Here is a 22,289-nt window from a genome sequence, read left to right on the forward strand (position 1 = left end):
GCTTGTTCCACGCACTTGTTGTGGTTTGTCTCTTCAATTGGAAGCTGTTTGGGGCAGAGACTATCATTTCCTGTACTTATAGAATGGTTTATAATGGGTTTAGGCCCTCAGCCCTACTTCAGTACAAACAGTAAACGTGTCAAAATAGTATTACGTATTATGTTATGGGTGTTGCATACTACCTATTATCTAAATATCTAACTGATATTTAGTAATTTTTTTGGTCTTTGAAACACCATTCTTCTCAGATATGGACATGAGGGTGAAAAAAACCAAACAGTTTTGGGATTGTGGATGGAAAAAGGAATGAGAAACATTGAAATATCTGGTTAAGGTCCACGCAGAAGAATTTAGTAATAAAAGTGGTTACGCACAAACATACACAAGTATCAGACAGGCCATTTGAATATAGTTTTATTTACATTTTCATATTCAAAGAAATTCGGTACAAATCATGAAATATTTACAACATTTTTAATCATACTACACAGAAGTAAGAAAATGCATTGTTTTCTCCCAAGAGATTCAACAGTAGTACATTATTGCTGTTCTTTAGACTAAATTCTGTTAGCATTAGTATTAGGAACAAAACCACAGAATAAAGAATAAAGACACAAAATAAAAATAAAGTGCATTATAGATGTACTTAGTTAACTTTGGTGGATGAGGCTCTAGACTTTGTACTAAGGCACCCTTGTGTTCCACTCTCCCCAAATATTAGAAAACTATCAGCAATAATTTATAGCTTCATTTACAGGATATCAGTTGAGTCATTGCAATTTTATCCAGTTTGCTAAACTATGCAACCTCTCTCCCCCCGCCCAATATTCAGTAGCACTCTTTACAACCTGTTGCCTTACCATGTTCTATTCAGTGTTTGTAGACCTTCACCCTCAGTTGACAGTCTTCAGCATTTCAGACTCCCACAAAGTGTGGACTAGCAAACATTGCTGGTGTTGCAGCTATTTATACAACCCCTGAGCCATAGGATAGCCTTCAGACTCCATTTAACAGTCCACTAATTCACAAGTTATAAGTTTGAGAAAGTGAATAGGGTATTTAAAACAAACAAACAAAACAAACAAACAGCACTTCTGGAATTGTTCCCTTTACAATATTGTGTAAGTCAGACTTGACCTGTTATTTAAAACCCTTCAAATAGGTTTACGAATATATGTTGCATTATATGATGGATTAGAACCTTTACCTCATCTGAAATAGGTTTAATATTCCACAAAAATATTTGTGGGGCAGGGGAAGGTTGACAAGTATTTAGTTTGTAATTCTGTCCTATTAATTTGGTGCAGTGACAGTTAACATGATCATTGCTTTACATAAAACAATTAAGTCCAGATAGATTTCTATTACAATCAGATCAAAATTGATCTTTATATTAAATCTATGAGCTCCAAATCAAACAATTCCCAACAGAGACAGCTACTACAGGAGAATCCGCTTAGTACAATATTTAAAAAAAGCAGCGTGTTTTCACAGGCTGAATGGAAATGTCGCTGCACAAGACTGGCTGGGTTAGGAAGGTTTGGTTCAATGTTAAAATCAGATGGTTTTCTCCATACGTTCCTTTGAGAGTTTTATCTGAAGAATACTTGCACTAAATTCCATACGGAAGATAAAAAGGTTTAAATTAGAAGAAGGTTAAGTTTTCAAGCCATGTAATTGTGATCTATTAAAAAAATTTCATTTCATCCCAATATTTCCAATGCAACATTGCTGCTACAGAGTAGTTCATTTGTTATACTGTTTGACGTACATAACGACCACAATTGGCAGTTTGCTACAAAGGGTTCAGATTCCACATTGCTTGACAGATTTTTAGGATTTGATTTCTTGAACGCGTGTTTCATCTGCTTCAAAGCTCGGGTTGTCAAGGTGAGGCAGGACCTCCACTGCTGGAGACTGGGACTCATTGTTTACGAGATGCAGATTGTCATCTTTTAGGATGAAACAAAAGAAAAAAAGCTATTAATAAATAGCTTTTGGTTCACTTAATTATCCTAAACTATATACTAACTTTTCCTCTCTGGAGCATCACGCTCTCTATACACACACCTACTTGCCATACGCTAACATGTTGCAACCGAAATGTTGCTCTGTACCCCTACATGAAGTCCAGACCCTTCTGGGTTGCAGTTTGCCCTCTCCCCACTACCTCACCGTTGGCACCTTTGGGAATAAAGGATAATGCCAACTACTTTTGTGTTAACATCTCATTGAGTACACCCAAAATGGGGGAGAGTGCCAGGTTATAGTTGTGTGGTAGATCCTGGATAAGAGAAGCTTAACAAAAAGTAGCAGGTATTGTAGCCACACGCTAGCTAGAATACACTAAAACTTAAAACAAAAGAAAGGGAATATAAATGCATAAAAGAGCTGGGGGGAAATGCAAATAAATATTAAGTGGCAAGAAGAAAGTCAGAGTTAAGCTATTTCAATCATTTATGTAAATACACGGAAGTGGCAAATGTTTGGCTGTGCAGGATGTAAAAATGTAGCCTTCAAGAATTTGGAATAAAAGAAAAGATCCACTTATCTACTTTGAGCAGAGCACACTAGCTCTTGTCTGAACAATTCTACCTGCATTTTCCAGGGCAAGACACCCAACAGGTGGCAGCAAATACCATGCTTTCCCATTGTTTCGGTTTCTAATTATTCATTTGAACCATTTCCTATTACACCTGCAAAAAAGCTTTCTGCTTGTTGCCTTTCAACATTACTCTGGAGACCATTGAAAAAAAAATTAGTTTTTCAGGTGGTAAGAGCCCAGATAAAGCAACAGCAAAAATACTGAGCCATTTGGGAAGTTGAATTTAATAGGAAGATTAAACTTACAAATCACATAAAGGATACAAGTACAGAGCAATTTCGCTACGTTTTCTATATCTTTTCTAGTTTAAAGACAGTTTATTTCTGTAAGGAGAAAGTAGGTTATTAATTTGTAGAAGAGACTATCAATATCCTTTGAAAGATTTATAAAGTCACGTTTTTTGTTTTCTATTCAAGTTGGGAAATCTAAAATTCAGTACGATATTTACCATTTCTATTCATCAGACAGCACTGCATCATTTAGAGTACAGGCAAGTCTCATCTTACGCGGGGGTTCCGTTCCGCGGTTAGCGCGCAAAGCGAAAACCGTGTATAGTGAAACACTCATTGAGTTCAATGGCGGGCAGAATCGCCCGCACTACAGATGCAGTTTTTATATTGTTTTTTCTTTTTTCCCCCCCGTTTTTGCCGACCGTGCAAAGCTGAATTTGCTCATGTTAAATGTGCCTAAAATGCGACTTGCCTGTATTACACTAACTCTTCGTAAGTCTTCCCTAACTAGTGCAAAATTTCAAGAATGTAGATTCATCTAGTGATACTGAAGAAACTATATATTTGACATGGAAATGTTACAAGGGCAGTGAGACGTGGGCCAATCTAAGAAATTCCTTTGGATCCTTGGAATCCATAGTTTACTAGTTAAACTTACATTATTTGACCTTGTTCCTCAATAGGATCAGAAAAGACTAGTTTCTCTTAGCTCTCTTAATGCAGCACAAATGTTAGAAAGCAGGAAACCTGATTGACACCAATGTTAAATTAAGATTTTCTTCATAAGAGTCCTGGGCTTAACCAAACACCATTAAACTTTGTGGCCATGAACAGATTTTCATATAAGTTATATATTCTCAGGTCTAATATTAATACTAAAACTTGTCAAGCTCCTTCCCAGTGTTAATACACATCTAGTATTTCGGATCCTACTCAGTGCATGGTTTCTTAACCTTTGCTGCACAGAAAATTCAGGAAGGGGAGCAGATGGATTTCCCTTACACGAACTTCCAGCGTTGCCAGTTATACTGGCCAGCTGACTTTGGGGAGATGGCACCTTGGGCATGGATCTAAGCAGAAGTTGAAGTTGAATCCACTGGTGTTTCCCTTAACTTCAACTTCCACCTCAAGAATGGAGTCCTACCTTTTGTTTTACTGGTTAAGGGCCTTCTTCAATACTCACATAAGACCTATATTCCTATCAGACTTCTTTTTCTAGGAAGATTTTTTACTAGACAACAATATTTGACTACTAGCCTTCACTAGAATTTGACTGGCCGGAATGCACTCTGCTTCTGCGTAGGGGCGATTTAAATAGCCATACCAAAACAAAATTGAAGTTGTCCTGCAGTATGAGAACGTGCAATGAGGGGCTAATGGAATTTGTATAACAAACTGACTGAGACAGGGATCACTGAATACTTACGCTCTGAAGACGCATGTTCTAGAGTCGGCTCATCTGTGCCTTGCACTGAAGCATAGCCAGATGATGCAGTCTCACTACGATTATCCTCTTCATTAAGTGAAGCTCTATTCGATGCTTCATTGGACACCGTGGTCTGGAAAGACTCTGCTCCATCTTCTATATCCACCTTTGTAAAGTCAAATGATTTAAATTAAGGTGCAACTCTAATTGTCCACTTTATCTATGAAGCTGTAACCTGCCCAACACAGCTGTCATATTAGACCTTGTGTCTACAGGACAAGTGGAGCAACATGCCTGCTGCCTTCTTGTAGCAACCCTCCTGAGAAGCGCACAGTGAAACTAAAGGAGATAAAATATGGAACATAAGCTCATGGGCTAAGCAACTATCAGCTTGAAAAAGCAGCCTTCCACTGGGGTCCCTTTCAGGGCCAGTGCCGCAAACACTGGTGCTAGGCCTACTTCTCAAGGTGCTGCTACAGGACAAGTTAAATATCTTTTACACACCCAGCAGAGGAGAAAGCTAACTGACACGATCTAGTGACGCAAACTGGAAGCGGTTCAGATACTTGTTACCTTGTGTACCCCTGTTCTCTGCACTTCCATTCCCCCTTCCTCCAAAAACACACAATATAGTACAGTTGATTTCTCAACAGCGTCTCACTCTGGCACTTCTCTGGGTCAGAGGTGCTTAATAATAAACTGACAGTCTCTGATAAACACAAGCTCCTTAAAAGTATGTTATTAGAAGCCATCTGCTGAAGGGAGGAGAGTGATCTCTGCCAGCCTTCTTGTCATCTAAAGACTCCTGGGGATTTAATTAAATAGCTGCAGGGGTGGTGGAATGGAGGAAGTGTTAATTACCTGAATCTGCCAAAAAATGCAGGCCAACCCCACTAACAACTAATTTATTGCACTAAGACTTGGAACTCTCAAATTCACACATCTGCTAGCCTGGCCTGCTATAAGCCCCACCCAAATAGATTTGTGGTTAAAAGCAGCTACTAACTCTTTTCTGTTGCTCTGTTGTAGATTAAAGTATGTCACAAAACATTTGAAATAGCCAATGAGCAGCTACTAAGCCATGCCAAGTCAGCAGCAGTTTTCACCAAGATGTTAGTCTTCTTTACTGTTTCAAGTGTCACACAGTAATATCTTACTATAGGAGACATTCAAAGTCTCAGAGCTTATTCTCTACATTCTAGGAGTAGCTTAAAAAAAAGAATCCGTTGATTCATCACACTAGCACTTTAACATTTCTTAAATCATTTGTCACCAAGAAAGCATGCTAACTTACCTCAATTCCCAAAGCTTTGAGTATGTCCAATTTGCACATAGGACACGTCCTGTGTTCTAACAACCAGGGATCAATACAAGTCTTGTGGAAGAGATGGCTGGTAGGAAAAAAGTTAACCATCACTATTTCATTCTTAACACTCTTTGGTCATTATAGAGCTAAATATTTTACTTAACCCACCATTACTGAATATCCCAATGCTCTCATAGCATCTGTTCAATACCATAGACTTTTAGTCCCCCAGTAATACACTGCAAATGTTTAAGACAAATTTACATTTGTCGCTGCTTACTTTAGTTACACCAACTACAGGTAAGGGAAGATTTAAAGGTGATATTCTCATTTTGAACAGTAACATCCTTAGAAAGTTTAGGAGCCTTTATATTTTTAAGGTGCAACTATGAAGAGATACTGTGGTACTGGATGGATAAGACCTAGACTATAAAGAGGAGAAATTCATGGAGTGTTACAAGAGAGCTAACAGACAACAGTTTTCAGTAAAGCCTAAGTAGAGTGTGTGTCCAAAATAGTTAAACAGCTCCATCAATCACTGTAGAATAACTTGTGGTTCTGTTTATTCAAGTTCAAAATAAGCCTTTTGAAGTTTGTTTCCCGGAGGTCTGGAAAAGGAATGCTTACATATTAACAGATATTAAGACTAGTTAAGGACAAAATTAACTCTTCCAAGACATGAAAGGATCACACATGCCTTGTGTTGCTTCAAGTTACATAAGTAGTTATTTGAACCAGTTGTTGCTTATGACTAATCTATAACTGTTTGAGCCTGTAATTGCCATGTCTGGTGCTTTCGTTAGTTTCTCTGTTTAAGAACAAAAACAAAAACACACCTTACTAGAGCAAGTCAGCAGGTCACCTGTATCACACCCTTTCTTAAAGCTTGTATGTGAGCACTAACTTCCTCAAGTGGATAAACCTTGAACTTATATAAGCCAAGTTAACAACAAAGTCTATACTTCACTCCTAGATTTAAGAGAAACATATTTTTCACTCAAAGACATAACTCCTCCCCCCACCCCCACTTGTTTCTGGGAAATCTAAAAAAACCTCAGATAATATCATGCCCTCATCCTGATGAGGAAGACTGCATCCCTATGTGCTTACCGTGAGTACACATGGCTGCACAGACATACAAGTACATAACGTGGGTGTATACACAAGGACTACATACAGTAGAACCTCAGTCATGAACTGACCGGTCAACCACACCTCATTTAGAACCAGAAGTACGCAATCAGGCAGCAACAGAGATAAAATAATACAGTACTGTATTAAACATAAACTACTAAAAAATAAAAGGAAAAGATTTTTAAGGAAAGATTTGACAAAGTAAGGAAACTGCTTTGTATTTGTTTCATTTAAATAAAGATTGTTAAAAGCAGCATTTCTCTTCTGCATAGTAAAGTTTCAAAGCTGTATTAAGTCAATGTTTAGTTGTAAACTTTTCAAAGAATTACCATAGCGTTTTGTTCAGAGTTATGAACAACCTCCATCCCCGGGGGGTTCATAACTCTGAGGTTCTACTGTAGTACACTACATGTAGCATGACTAATACACAGGCATGCATGCAAGTGCCTACCACATGCATTCTGAATTGGTGATGGATCTGGGTTAGGAGAGGGGGAATGGGGAGATAAAAATATATGTACGATTTCATATTAACTGTTGTCTAGCTATAAGTGATTAAATTACTTGTCCTTTCAACCTTCAGTCTGGAGTGGAACTAAGTAAGGAAAAGGGACAGTCTCTGGAGTATTCTAGAGAGCAATCATAAGGTGCTTGAGTAGATATATCCGAACTTGCTTATGGACACGGTCTTGTAGAAGAGGGTAGCTGACTTTTCAAGCTATCAACTTAGAGGTGTCTAAAACCCTGACTAGATGCCTTTTTACTCTGGGAAGTTGATCCACTGTTAAATACCACTGTCAGCAAGAGGTCCCTTGGACTGCTGCTGAAAGCTATTTAACTGCCAACATACTTCAGTACTAACGAAAATGTTAAGTGTTCCTGAGACGTGCTTACTTTTGCTAACAGTTACACTGTGCCTGCACTGGACCAGGGAGATCTGTTGATAATTGCTTTTGTCAACTTCTTGGGGTCATCAAGGCTTAATGTAGAGCTCCTATTGCATGGTAGTAGGGCATAGCGTGCTTACACAAACACTCACTTATGTAAGATAATATATAAAGATTCCAGCTTGTATTAGATAATGTATTTGACAGTTACATAACACCATCTCTTCAATGTGGCTCTCTTCCTATTGTTGATGAGAGATCAACCATAACTTTGGATTTGTCCTACCTTCAGAACTTATTTCTCAGCCTAAACATTGGATGAATGCTATTTTTTTGCATGCTTCTTACACAAGAATTATGCTTCCAGATTTTGAAAGCTAACTCCAGATCAGGCTAAATGCTCCTCTCGTTCCAAAGTTCAATTGCTAAAGTGGACCAAATTCAGGATGCTTGTGTTGAATTCAGATTTTCTTCAAACTTTACTTTAACTTGTAGATCAAGAGCTGTACAAACCCAGGAAAGCTTCCAGATTCAACTGGTTTAGTTATTAGAACACTAATTTTAGCTTTAACTCAAAAAGAGCTGAACTATTTTGGCCAACCCTTCCCAAAATGAGAGGTTTAGGCAAGTTATGAGAAAGGGAAGACAGGGGATAGTTATAAATCAGTCTTAATGATAGAGAATGTAAGTAGCGCACACTGAAGTGGTGTTGTGAAATACCAACAGGCATAATAAAGCCAAAGAAAATACTAGCTTTTCAACACTGAGCTTCTGTAGGGAAAAGAAGACTAGGATATGCAGGGGAGATGAAAGAAGATACTGATAAGATCTCTGCAGAAAATATTTATAATTTTAGTTTGGTCATCACCTTATCTTAAGAGAGTGGAGGAAGTGGCAGCTATCCCATAACTAGTTTTAATGATAAACTTGCAGAAGAAAAATACGTTGCAAATACAGACTACACTCAAAAAGTGCTGCCCACGAGGCACCATAAATCTCAGCAAAAAGCCTTGTTCATTTATACTTTGACAGCCTGGTTTTCAGAGGTGCCAAGTAACTCCAAATTCCAATGAAACTAGTGGGAGATGCAGGTGGTCAGAACCTCTGAAAAGGAGTCAAGCCATAAGACCTAAGAGTTTGGGACCATACACTTTTATACACTAGCATACAAGTGTTATGCCAATTTGATGTTAAAAAGGCTAGGAAATCCTTCACACAAGCTATGTGGTAAACTTCTTCAACCTTAAGAAATCATCATCATCTTCACTGAAAGTTATTACATGGCAATAAGCAACCTTTATTGCGTATTTCCACAATTTCTAATGTTTATCTGAAAACCTGACAGGGAGCTTTAAGGCTATTTTGGTGGGGCAACAACTATCGTAAGATTAGACCCTGTTGCATCCTTTACTGTCTTTTAACAAAGGTTTTGGGAAGTACACTTTAGCATTTAAAATATACATCGCAATTTAGCAGAAGATAACCTACTTGCAAGTTAAAATACGCACTACATCATTTGGTTTGTATACTTCAATGCACACTGCACAGCTATCGCCATCAGGACCAATTTCCTAAATGAAGAGTATAAATCATTAGTTATCCTGAGACAGATTCATGATAAAGAGTTGCGTACAGATTTATTCTGGAAATTAATCTCAAGATAAAAGTGTTCTAGCCAGAATAAGCTAGAACCGCTCTCAAATACAAATATATATATGATGAATTACCAACCCAGTAGGTTTGACGTTTAATCTGAAGCATTAAAAAGCAAACCCATGACTTAATCAACAGCAAAATATCTTGTTTAATCAGTGGACGGGTGTTTAAAACCTTAGAAAAGCCAAAAGGAAGTAAGGGTACGGCTACACTGCAATGCAGTGAGACTACGGGAGTGTAAATTGCAGAGTGCTCCGAAGTGTTGCACTTCTAGTGTCCAGTGTTTGCATTAACATAGTTCTGTTTGAAAGAGGACTAGATTTAAACAGGACTAAATTAATGCGACTTGAGGTACCTTTTAGTTCGCTCTAGCAGTGTCCATACAGGGCAGTTAAAGTGCAACACTTTGGTGTGCTCTAGAATTTGAACCCCCCACCCCATAGTGCTCACTGCGGCGTAGTGTAGATGCTCTCAGTTCCACTGAAGAATTACTTCTGAAACTTAAATAAATAAAATTTAGTTGTATGCACTAATGCCCAAAGATCAGGAGCATTTGGCGCAACTAAAAATCAAAACACACCATTTAAAACGAAGCAGTTGGCTCAAGTTACCCCTGCCAACTCCCTTCTGTGACTGACATTATTACATTAGTTACATCTGCCAAAATCTCAGTGAGAATGGAGCGTATTTTGCTATAGACTACAGTTTTGCAAGTTATATGCCCTTTGGAAGGCTTGGGCTCAAAAATGATTTGAGTTTGCACTCCGGTTCACTTGACTTAAGGCAGGAAAATTTTAGGATATTTGTACAGCCAACTTTATCAAAAGCAAGAAGAGGAAAGTTTGGACAACGTTGTGTCAGATTACATTTCAAAAGAATATAAGGAAATTATTTTGTCAATGATACCTTGTCCCCCTGTTTTAACGTGCGCAGTTGTAGCTGTCCAATAGCTTTTTTGGCATCTGCTTTTAATTGTCTCTGTAACAAAAAAAAAGGAGAGAAGTGTTGATTAAACTACAGAATGAATTTGCCTATAAACAATGACTAAAAAAATCGAATGTAACCAAGTCTCTCTCTATAATCCATAGATATTCAATGTGGCCTTTAAAGAGAAAGTTTGCCTATTTATGCGTCAAAAACATTAAGAAAAAACAGCCGAAACTTAGTTTTTGGATACTTTATACAGTTGTGCTTTTAAGGGACATGCCACATGCTTTCCCCAAATAATGTTTTTAAAAAGGCTTTTCACTGAGAAAATATGCAAAACTTTTCAGATTTGTAAACATACACAATCGTATCTTGATTAAGTTGCATCCGATCTCGCAGTGTCAACTTAAACCTTCAAATTAACTCAACCCAGAAGAGGAAACACTGTAGAACTCAAATCACAGGGAGTTCATATATCCAACTGCTGTGAATTTGTATTGTGACTTCCTAGCACAGACTGCCACTTAGGCGTATCTTGATAAAAGCAAAGTTCTTTACCAGTCAGCTCCTCAAATACTCTCAACACGCCCTCTGAGCCAAACCTTTGAAATGAGTTCATTTCATAAGTGTATACAAACCACTCAGGAGCCTTGAGCTTCCTAGCACCAACTGCAACTGTACACTGAACAAGTCAAACAATTTTATCTGGCGACTGACCCAAGTTAGCATATGTAATATTTGCACCTTTGTGAAAGCTATTTTTTAATCTAAGCCTGTGGGCAGATTAGGTAAAACCTGTAGACTGTACTATCAAAGACTAGCCCTAGAAAACTTACAAGGTAGCTACAATGCCAGCAAAGAAGTGGGACTGCATTCCCCCTTCCCGCCCACCTTGTCAATCAACGTATCTGATTTTCTCAGGCTGCCGAGAGACAGAGGCACACACAAATGGCCAAAAAGTGGAAGCTTTAGCTTGCCTAACAGCTACTGTTAATCAATGGTACTGTGGAGGGTTCAATTAGCATGAAAGCCTGTATTTCTGCTTAAAATGTCACAAAAGTTTTATCTTCAGTAACATGCTGAACCTCTCCCTACTATGCAGGTAACTACTGCTTCAGGACATGAAGTCATAGCAGGCAGACCCAGCTACAGTGCTGCAACAATAAGGGTCTTTATAGCCCAGGCAAGGTGGATCAAAGTTCGGCAGCAAACTGGATATTCTGCTACAAGTTAAAATGTTGAGTTTCTCAATGTGTGAATGTAAACACAATCAGCACGGAATCTGGGCTATTATTTTCAGTTCTTAACTGAACTAAGATTCTGGTAGTGATAATATATAACCATTGTAGAAAGTCAGGAGGAGGAAGTCGCTTGAGTTTGACAGCTGAACGGGAGGGGCACTAAGGCCATGTCTACACTAGCATGGCACAGCTGTACCGATGCGAAGATCACATATGTAGCTGCTCCGTACTGATGGGGGTGCTCCCGTCGACATTATACCACCTCCAACGAGCGGGACAGCATCTCCCACCGACATAGTGCTGTCCACCCCCCTGCTTGTTGGTGTAACTTATATCGCTCAGAGGGGTTCTCTCAAACCCCTGAGCAACAAGTTATACCGATAAAAGCACTGGTGTAGACATAGCCTTAGAGAAGTGAGACGCAATTTGCAGTTGTAGTATGAGCCCATAAACTCTCTTTATGCTAAAGTTATCAGTAGTGAATTAGTCAATCATTTTAAAAAGTGTCGTCTTTAGGTTTCACATGGAGCAAACGATTTATATAAACATGGGCAGCTCATGCATCAGAGTTATTGACTCAGGAAGGCAACAGGGCATCAGTTTGCATTACAGTCCCATTTTCAAAGTTATCTTTGCAACAAAAAGGGGCTAGAGGCTTAGTACAATTCTGCAGCAAGGTGCAACTTCCACAATATACACAGAGGCCATGAAGAGACTGACAAGTCAATTTAATTTTTTGTTTTTTAAAACAAAAAACCTCAAAGCCACCACAAATTGATTTAAAAGTTTTTTTGTTGGTTGAATAAGAACATCCAGATAATGCCACTTTGCTGTTTCCATTTGAATGAAGACTAGTTGCTGCAACGTTAGGCAGAACAAAATCAGATACAAGTTTAAGGTGTTTCTGAGGTTGAGACTACGTGGAAGCATTCTCTATTGTGGTCTTATGAGCTAGTCTGTCTGACTAACAAATAGATGAAGAGCCTCAAAAAATATGACACTTCCACAGAGTTCTCATGTGGAGTATGGTACATTCAATAGAAGATATAAGTATATAGTAATATCAATACCGTCTATTATCTACTGGCCAGAACAGCGCGCGCATGCATGCGCATATTATATATATACATATATATACACACACACACACACACTTTATAGTTCTGTAAATCATGACAACTGAAAAAAAAGACTATGTAAAATTCACACCAGCATCTAATCCACATGGTTCGTGTCAGGGTAGGCACATTACATGAATTTTGATTAGCTTTATTAGTCATTTTAAAACAAAATGTTTTGAGTTTGTCTAAGCAATAATGTTTGTTAAACTAATGCTCACAAACTACACTGACAAGAGCCAACTCTAACATCAACATTAACAGGAACAGTGGGCATGTGTAGGGAGATAAACCGCTAAGTCATAACCATTTTCTGGAGAGTTCCTGCTTAGGAACTTGCATCTAGATTCTGTGCCTCCATTTTCCTGCCTAGATCTCCACCTCAGAGCCCTGCCTCTGGAGGCTTCACTAGCAGGTGCAGTAATTTCAGTGCTCCCATTAAGATAGACCCTGCCCATGGACATCAACTGGTGATCAATACCAGAGAAAGAAGTGTTTTATAGGCTTAATCTGGAAAGAAGTTGATAAAAATAGCAGCCACACGTGTTCAGACAATTCGTAGTTAAGACCTGGCAACAATGTCCAAGTTTCCAGCTTAGACCTGGTATCAATGCCACAATTCCCACACAGAAATTCATTGGCAGACTTCCAAGCTGACTAAGTTTAGAAAGTCCACAGTCCCTTACTCTGACAATAGTCAAAAATATTTCTAATTGTGCTGTCAGCTATGCACAATGAAGTCTCTGAGAGCTGCACCACTGAATTCCTTCAGACACCCCTTCCCATTGAGCTAGTTTACCTTCTAGCATAGAGACTTTTCTAAGTGTCCACTTCTGACCAAGCTTCAGTACACATTCTCTCTGCTAAGATCCTGTAGGACAGACACACCTGCTGTACCCTGGTTCTCTCATAAGAATGGCTATACTGGGTCAGACCAAAGGTCCATCTAGCCCAGTATCCTGTCTTCTGACAGTGGCCAATGCCAGATGCCTCAGAGTGAATGAACAGAACAGGTAATCACCAAGTGATCCATGCCACCACTCATTTCCCAGCTTCTGGCAAACAGAAGCTAGGGACATCATCCCTGTCCACCCTGGCTAATAGCCATTGATGGACCTATCCTCCATGAACTTAGGGCTCAAAAAAGAGCTAGATGTTATAGATTTGACCTCCACAATATTCTCTGGCAAGGAATTCCGCAGGTTGACTGTACGTTGTGTGAAAAAATGCTTCCTTTTTTGTTTTAAACGTGCTGCCCTGTTGTAATTTAGGAGTTTGTGAAAGAGCAGGAAATAGTTTAGAAATTATTCTGTTACACAAGAGTCCTGAACTTCCGTAGTCTTTGGAGAACTAGAGTTGTGTCACTGTCTGCAGTTACAATATTTGAGTTCGAAATGAAGTCTGGCTCACATACAGACTGGAAGTTTTCATATTGTCATTACAGGCAGTGCAAGTAGCACTATCTAAGATTAAGACTGCACAACATTTTCCATTATAAGTTCCTGCTTTTAACTGTATGACTTTGTCACCAAGCTTAAAATGGTGTGAGAACTTACAGCCCACACCCAAGTGTCTGCTTCAGGCTGATTTTTGAAAATTTCAGTAAGAACTATTCATCCATTTCTTAGAATGATGTTAGGGAAAAATGTTGTTTTGCCCTATGTTAAATTAACAGCATTTTGTTAAGCAGCTCCTGTAACTCTATGCTTGGAGAAGGGACTTGAAATTTCGTATTGTGGTTGCCCTAAAGTCAGGGCCTTTTGCTTTCTCTGTGAAAGAGTAAGTTATGGGCCACACATTGACCAATGAAGATAAAATACTGAATAGCTGCACATTCAGTGGGCACTACCTATTCTATACAATGATGGAGGCAGTGATTGTGTGGGAGAGCATGCAGTCATGTATTTCAAGACTGCATCACAGTGCAGATACAAGGGGGTTGAATTAAGGTTGCACAGGCAACCTTAATGCTGTTTTTTCCTTAACTTCAGTGCTTGCCTAATTTTTTTTTTTTATTAACAAGTCTTAAGGGCTTAAATTGACCGTTAAGCTTTAACAAAACATATTTTCATGAAGGTAAATGAATTTTTATCTGGGTGGGAAAGAACAAGAAGCAGCCAGACACAGGATAAGCCTGTCCTGGTTTCCACCCATGACAATTTAGAGTTAAGAATATGCCACAATCTGCAAGATTATGGATTTGCCATTGCCTGGTCTAAACAGGAGAGTCAGACCCAGAGGGAAGGAAGAGAGGGGAGAAGACAGAGCAGTTTTTATTTCTGTCCCTCCATTCTGGAAGGTAGCACTGATGCTGTCAAGTTCCTTTCCCTGCTCTTCCTCTGAGAGGATCATCACCGGTGCTTGGAGATGAAGGATCTTCAAATAGGTCTGACACTCCTTATGTTCCTCCCATAATCCAGGCAAGACATTTGCATGACACGCCGAGCTCCACTACCCTCAGGTGCAGAGGTTTAATTATTGTTCCCACGAACTTGGGCATTGCCCAGATGCAGGTCACCTTGCTTCCTATATTATCTTAAGTGGGTCACTTCTGAGGCATTATGTAATTTGTATAACAGCATTTAAGTTTAAACTTTGAACTAATTATGGTGAACTAAGTACTATCACTAGTTATTTCTTGGTGCCAGTAAGCTAAATTAGAATGGACGAGATTTTGAAAATGTTATTTCCTGCACAGGTCAGCATCCTGCTAATTAGTACTGGGACTTCCCTCATGGGTCTTATGTTTCATTCTATTTGCCTTTGACAGATTAACTTACTATTACTTCATACAATTCTAAGTGTAAGAAGCCCTCTTCAATTGTTGGAAGTATTAACATCCAGAAATGCCTTCCTTACTGATTATAACCCTTAAGGATTTGCTGATCAGGCAGATTATTCCTTCTGCACATTCGCTGGGCCCAATTCTCATTTACATTTAAGACCCCTTTACTCTGTCAGAGTGCTGTAGAGTCTCCTTGTTATAAATGAGAATCAAGTCCTCTCTTAAAAGTCTATTTCAGTTTTCAGGTAACAGAAGTTGTCAAGTTTTGTTTTTAAAGTGGTGGGAGAGGAGAGCCTTTTAATGTCTCTCCTCTCCCACCCCGCATTAACTATAAACCTCTTGAAAGAACAGTAAAGGACTCTGCAGGGTGAGGGAATCATGTGGTTCATGAAAGATTGTAATGTCTTTTTCTCGTCTTTTCTTTGCTATCCAGCTTTCTACAGTCACGTAGTTTATCTGCTTAGTCTGTTAAACTGCATAAGAGTAAAGATCTCAGTGAGACACATTCTACTTTTACCAAGAAGTTCACAACATACAGATGGACCTCAGAGAGAGAGAGAGAGAGAATGAATCAGACCTCTCTCTAAACATTAATGTTAGCATGTATACCATCAAGATATCAGTTTGCAATACTGTAACTAGGTTCCTATTTAGATTTAAATAAACTACACAGCTGAAGTCAGTAAACAAAACCTTTCGTTTTTCAGTTGTTTTATTACAAACTTCCAAGATGGAACTGAAGGCATTTTTAGACTGTCATTTAATAAATACTGATTCACTGGGCAGACAGCCAAACCCTGCTTTTCCACCAAGGGATGTTCTGATAACTAAGTACTGTAAAAAGGGTTCTGTGATGGATAGAAAACAAAAGTCAAGATCAGAGTGTGGGGAAAGAGCAGAGGCCAGCACAGACCAGTTCCACAGAACTAGAATTATAGGAAGAGTATTAAGAATAATCTAACCAAGTAGTCAAAAAGCATCATTAGACAAATAATGAAACAGTTTAGAAAACTGACTACTCAAATAAGTTCATGGGTGCTTCCCTACATTGCTAGGTCACTTTGGATAAGCCTATGCCAACTTAAAACTATATCCCTTTGCCATTTGCTTGAGGAACTCCTCAATGTTTCAAGGTTTGAAAGCACACTTGCTTAGCACAAGATGTTAGAATGCCTTCGTCCATCTGTCCAATATACAAATTCATTCCAGTTCTTAAAGACCTTTTCTCGAATCCTTGCATACAATCCAGTTTTTCTGCTTAAGCAGATAGTGGAATAAAGACTAGAGTCCAGCAAGAAGGTAGATCTAATGGTGCAACAATATTGAAGGCAAAGACTGTTCGCGATCTCCAAAATGACTAGGCGCTGCATAGTTGAAGTTGGTATAAGAAACTGTCTTTCCAGTCATCAAAAATCCTCCATTTCGGTTTGGGAGTTATTGATCACTACAGGGAAAGCTGAAGTTTGGAATATTTAATGATCATCACAAAACTGACTCAATCTCCAAAACACATGTTCACCTACAGCAGTAACCTCCAAAGTGGGGTGCGCGAACCCCAGGGGTGCGCAAGAGGATCCTTGGGGGTACACGGCAGGAGGAGCGGGTTTTTTTTGTGCTTCAGCAGTTCGGGCAGGAATCCGAGTGGCTTTTTTTTTTTTTTTTTTTTTTTGCGCTTTGGCAAAAATGGTAGAGCCGGCGTGGCAGGGGGTGCATGCTCAAAAATGTTTTACTGATAGGGATGCGTGATAAAAAACTTTGGAGACCACTGATCTAGAGTATTGAACAGTTCCTACCAAAGTCTGTATAAAGAAAAGCCATGACATTTCCAAGGCTGAGTCCAGAGAATAATGCAAGTCAAAGTTTTGGAAGTACAAGTTTTTATTTGTACTATTCAGCAAATGTTTAGTGTTTTCAAGAGCTAATAAAAACTTAAACAAAACTAACCCCATTCCTGGATTTTGTATTTACATAGTAGAGCCATTCAGCAAGAACATTCTTGGGCAAACACTAAACAATAATAAATGAGGGTTGTTTTGGGTTTTGGTCTTTTTTTAAAAGACATGCTTTGCCAGCTTATGTTCATTGAAAAGAGATCTGCCTCATGATACCACTCATTTATCTAGCCACTAGTAATGCAAAAGCTTCAAGTAGTCACGATTTGGGAGGAAAAAAGAATACTCCAAACTGCCCCTCTGGGTTTTGGCATGTTTTACAAGATCATTACCCTTCACTGGTATATGGTAGAGAAATGACAATCTGAAATGTCTGGATTTGAAGATAAATGTAGTGACTATACTTCCTTCTGATGCACTGTTTCAGCTCCTTATATTGAACAGATCAGTTGAAGCTACCTTACAAGTGTCATGCCGGTTCCTCCCAATGCTAATTTTCAGCTTGAATCTAAATTAGCTGTACATGATGTGTGCAGGTTAGTAGAAAGAGTAAGCATTACTTGTTTATGTAATTCAGTTGCCAAACTGAATAAAAATAATGAAAATAAAAAAATCAGTTGTTAAGAAGCTAGAATACAATTTAAGAAATGTGAAACCACACATTCTAAAGTATTGGTCAGATCCCAGTCGAATGCAATAAATTTTAAGGAATCCATCTGACCATGTATTACATCCAACAGGTAGAAACTGTTCAAAAACAACTTGGATAAGTTCATGGAGGATAGGTCCATCAATGGTTATTAGCTAAGCTGGTCGGGGACGCAACCCCATGCTCTGGGTGTGCATGGGCCTTTGACTGCCAGATGGGACTGGATGACAGGGAGGCATCATCAAGTGATTACCCTGTTCTGTTCATTCCCTTTGAAACATCAGGCATTGGCTACTGTTTGAAGACAAGATACTGGCCGGGTTAGATGCAACACTGGTCTAAAACAGTATGGACACTTATGTTCTTATGTAACAGATTAAGACAAATGTCTAGCTTGATTAAAACTAGCAAGCTGTCTAGCACATTTCACAGATGATGTACCTGAACCCTATCTGCTGTATTTTCACCTAGTACCCCATGGAAGCAGTAGATCGCCTGACATTACCTATAGCCATGAGATTTGGAGGTACTCTATTAGAATTAATATCCATAAGTAAAGAGCTCAAACTTACAAACAAGAGGTTCTCAAACTACATATTGAAAACTTAATTGAGCTAAAATTCTACAATAATCATGCTATAACTGATGTTCAGCGGTTAGATTCACAAGAAACATTTTTATATCCATCTCTCTAACCTTATAGCCTACCAGGAATGGAGACTGTAATGTAGGTTAACTGGAGTTGGGCTACATTCCTAGTGAGTCAGTTTACCCATTCACTAGGTTTACAAGTTATGACTATGTTTGCTACTACAGTGACACAGTTATGACATTCTCATGTTTCTTCTTTGAATTTTGACCTATGCTAGCTTGTTTCAAGCAGTCCAGTTCATGGACTGGATGAACAAGCGTATTTAGGAGATTATGTGGGAGGGTTATCAGTGAAATCATCTGAGATGAAGGACAGGTTGTTTTATCAGTCACAAGTATCCAAGCACCAAATCTGTGATTTGCTCTGAGACAATCAGAAAACCACCTGTTACTCTGAGTATCTCTTTACTGCACTATGGGTTGGGGGAGGGAACTGTTTATCAGATCCTCTTTTCACAGCTCCAGAAAACTGGGGATTTACCGGAAGCCCTGGAAAGAAAGCTGGAGAGAGAACAGCCCTTGCAAAGTCACCAGAGAGGATCACGTGTTCTGGTAGGCTCCCGAATGATACAATAAGGACCATATAGAAATGGCTGTTCATATTTGGCACATTCAGCCCTTCTGCCTACTAGTAACAACAGCCATTGGCCTATGCTTTCCATGGGGAGAAGAAACGATAGGACTAGATTCTCATACCAAATTAAGGCCCATTATAGATTTGTCCCCAAGATTTTAGGAGCTCTTTGTGACTAGAATATCAACTGTGAAGCAGTCAAACTGGAGACATAATTTGTATTAATTATATTAGCTGATCATAAATTACCACATAGTTGATATCAAGAGATACTAATTAGTCAACAAGTTTCCATGCAAGTCCCTGCTGGGGCTTTAAAATCTAAGATTACAGTTTTATAATATGTCAACATGCTTTTGACACCAAAAGTTGAAATTCAGTAATTTCCTTTGATGAGGAGTGTCTTATTAATGTTAAATTTCTAAAGCAATTTCCTTCTTTGCTAAAAATCCTAAAATAGGAAACTCATGTGTGCACCTGGCTTTGAAGACTCTTGAATGTCTCTGGGTTGAGTCTTTTATCACAAAACTAGGAGACAGGAAATGCTAATAGCCAAAAGTTTTATCACCTGATCTAATAACAGCATTATTATTAGGTCACAGCTCTAGGGATAATGTTTATTATAGCTGCTGTACAAAACAAGCAGTTGGAGCAGATGTTTTGTTAAGTGTTCCAGATAATAAAAATTGGCTTTTTGTAATTCCTTGGGAAGAGAGTTTGGGGAAATATAATATTTAGCATTTTAAAGACACAAAACATCCTCAGACTGGGAAGTCCCACCTAAGGAAGCACAAAAGTGACCTTAAGCAATGCATTTAAAATAACTTCTGCATTTGTTCATTCAGTGTTTTATAATCCTCTCCAAGGAGCACACTGTAGAACTTGCAAGACTAAGCTTTTAGAGCCTTCTTAATTCATGAAATTTTTAAGGAAAGAATGTTTTCTGCTGTTTCAAGTGTCACTACATCTTCTGGCACACCCCTGGAGGAGCAGTAAGAACTATTACTTAAAGTCATGGTGAATTTACTACAGTAGACCATTACTAGTATGCATTAGTGATGGGGGAGCCTCATTACAAGTTACTGGATTTTGCAAACAAATGAACACAAACATGCACATCAATTGTACTTTGCTCATTTATAGCACACATTTAGTATAAGCTTCATGAAATAGTCTGTAGTGTCATTTTGTAGAGTAACTACCGCATCTACTACTAAATCTGAGGTAGGGAAAAAGCTATAATTTTTGTGCAAGTTGGAAAGGTTCTACTGTATACATAAGCTTCACAGTAATAACGCAAGAACAACTGGAAAGCACATGCACTAAGTCTATGAATTTTAATATGAATGTTCAGTTGCTTCCAGTGGTGGGAAAACTGATGCCTATCAGTTCATATTCTGTTAGTAGAATGTTAAGTAACTTTGTTCTATTTTTCCACAACTGAAGCAGATGACAGTTGGTCTTATGTTCACTGGGAAGCCAACCTATTAGAACTAGAAGCTTTTGATACACTGGGGTCTGCATTGTAATAGCATATTAGGTGGTCATAGGTTAAAATAAATACATCAACAAAAGATTCACTACTTGCATGAATTCAGTTTATCAGGCATCTGGAATTCTATAAAAAACCCAAATCAAGATTTCACAAACATTTGAAGGGAAAGGAACCAGCACTGGTTTAGCTGGAGAGGTCAACGATATCATAACCAACTGGGAAATAATAGTGTCATGCCCCCAGGTCTGGAAATCACTGCTATCAAGTTTCATGTTAACTGCGATAGGATCATTATGAAGAGGGAGCTTTGTTTCTGTGAAAGTAATGTAGAAAGTTATCACAATGCATAGCTTCCAAGGGTATGTCTGCACTTCAGTGGAAGCCCCAAAACTCCCCTTCTATCTACACACGTCTGTTAGACTTGGACTCAGGCTCTCAGACCCCACAAGTGTGGACGGTTCAAGCCCAAATAAAGCCAAGACCCAGGCTTCAAGCTTTTTCATTTTGCATGACGGATGTAGCCCCAGAATTCCCTAGGCCAGTGGAAAGATCCTGCAGGTAGAGCTACAACCACCACCATCTCCCAATACAATATGCCCATGTACAACATAAATAAGCAAGTGTCAAATATATGAGAGAAACTAACCTCTCTCCTGTTCTGAGCTCTTGCAACCCTGAATCTTCGAGCAGAATAAAATATGAAGTAGCCCACAGTTGCTGCTGTGACAATGAAAAACGACACTGAGACAAAGAAGATTGAATAGTGATTCATCCAGGGTGCATGCTTTTTCCCTACTTCAATAACCATAGTCACTTGAAAGCCCTTCTCAATCCGGCGTAAGATGTCCAGGCCTTGCAGATTGCTGATCATAATTGCAACAATGTCTCCTGCCCCTGTAAAGAGAAGAGGAAGCGGTTTTCAATTTCAAATTATTGTATAGCAGAAGTGATTGAGTCAATTCTTTCAACAATGGTTTTATGTCGCTTTAGCTCAGTAACTAAAAAGAGTAGAATGGCAGTCTCCAACTGACCATTGCCACACTTGATCTGTTAACTAGCAGTTGTTTAGTGTTACATTTTAAATTTTATCTTCATAGGTTAGTGTTTCAAGATATCCACTTGTTGCTCACAAACTAGGTAAACAAGTCACTTCAAATAATCATTACATACGGCACCTTTCTGACATGGAATGTTTAAATTACTGTTATATACCTGGAGCAACGCTGTGTACTACGGAAGCGTGCATTTTGATATGTACCTTGGAACCACATCACTAAGAAATCTTGGTTCACATCCCAGGGAGGCACTATGATAAGAACCCAGTTCTGAAGGACTGAAGTTTGTATCTGTAGGTGTGAATGTATGTAGTGGTTTAAAACCTCTATCATGAACATGGTAGTTCATGAACATGAACTTTCAGACAGTGCCATTCTAAGAGCCTGTTGATTTCCTTGTTCTGACGCTGCTTTTCCTTACGCCTCCCTCCTAAATTTAGCAATACTACTGAACAAGATTTATTCAGACACAAAATAATCTGTTAAACAAAAGAAAGACTTGGCTTCTATATTTTAACAAGAAATTTAGCATGAAGTATGTGACTCCACCCAGGTTTTCAAGTTTGTCTCAATGGCTACGTCTACACCATGAACTATGCGTGACTCCCCCAGTGGTATACACATATTGGTGCTAGGTCTTATCGAGCTAGTGAGAGTA

General features: G+C 38.8%; 1 protein-coding gene across 2 annotated transcripts in view; it reads right to left on the reverse strand.

The window, feature by feature from the left end:
- Positions 1 to 399: 399 nt before the first annotated feature.
- The window catches only part of RNF128 (ring finger protein 128), a 67,246-nt gene continuing 45,356 nt past the window's right edge, over positions 400 to 22,289 (reverse strand). For both annotated transcript variants that reach the window (XM_054039770.1, XM_054039768.1), the window contains exons 2-7: positions 21,223 to 21,470; positions 10,151 to 10,222; positions 9,077 to 9,159; positions 5,556 to 5,652; positions 4,262 to 4,427; positions 400 to 1,952 (exon numbers count right to left, since the gene is read on the reverse strand). In XM_054039770.1, the coding sequence (XP_053895745.1) occupies positions 1,834 to 1,952; positions 4,262 to 4,427; positions 5,556 to 5,652; positions 9,077 to 9,159; positions 10,151 to 10,222; positions 21,223 to 21,470 (785 nt within the window). In that variant the 3' untranslated portion in view covers positions 400 to 1,833. The remainder of the gene's footprint in view (positions 1,953 to 4,261; positions 4,428 to 5,555; positions 5,653 to 9,076; positions 9,160 to 10,150; positions 10,223 to 21,222; positions 21,471 to 22,289) is intronic.

Source organism: Malaclemys terrapin, chromosome 9 (genome assembly GCF_027887155.1).
Source record: "Malaclemys terrapin pileata isolate rMalTer1 chromosome 9, rMalTer1.hap1, whole genome shotgun sequence".
NCBI classification, from domain to species: Eukaryota; Metazoa; Chordata; order Testudines; family Emydidae; genus Malaclemys; species Malaclemys terrapin.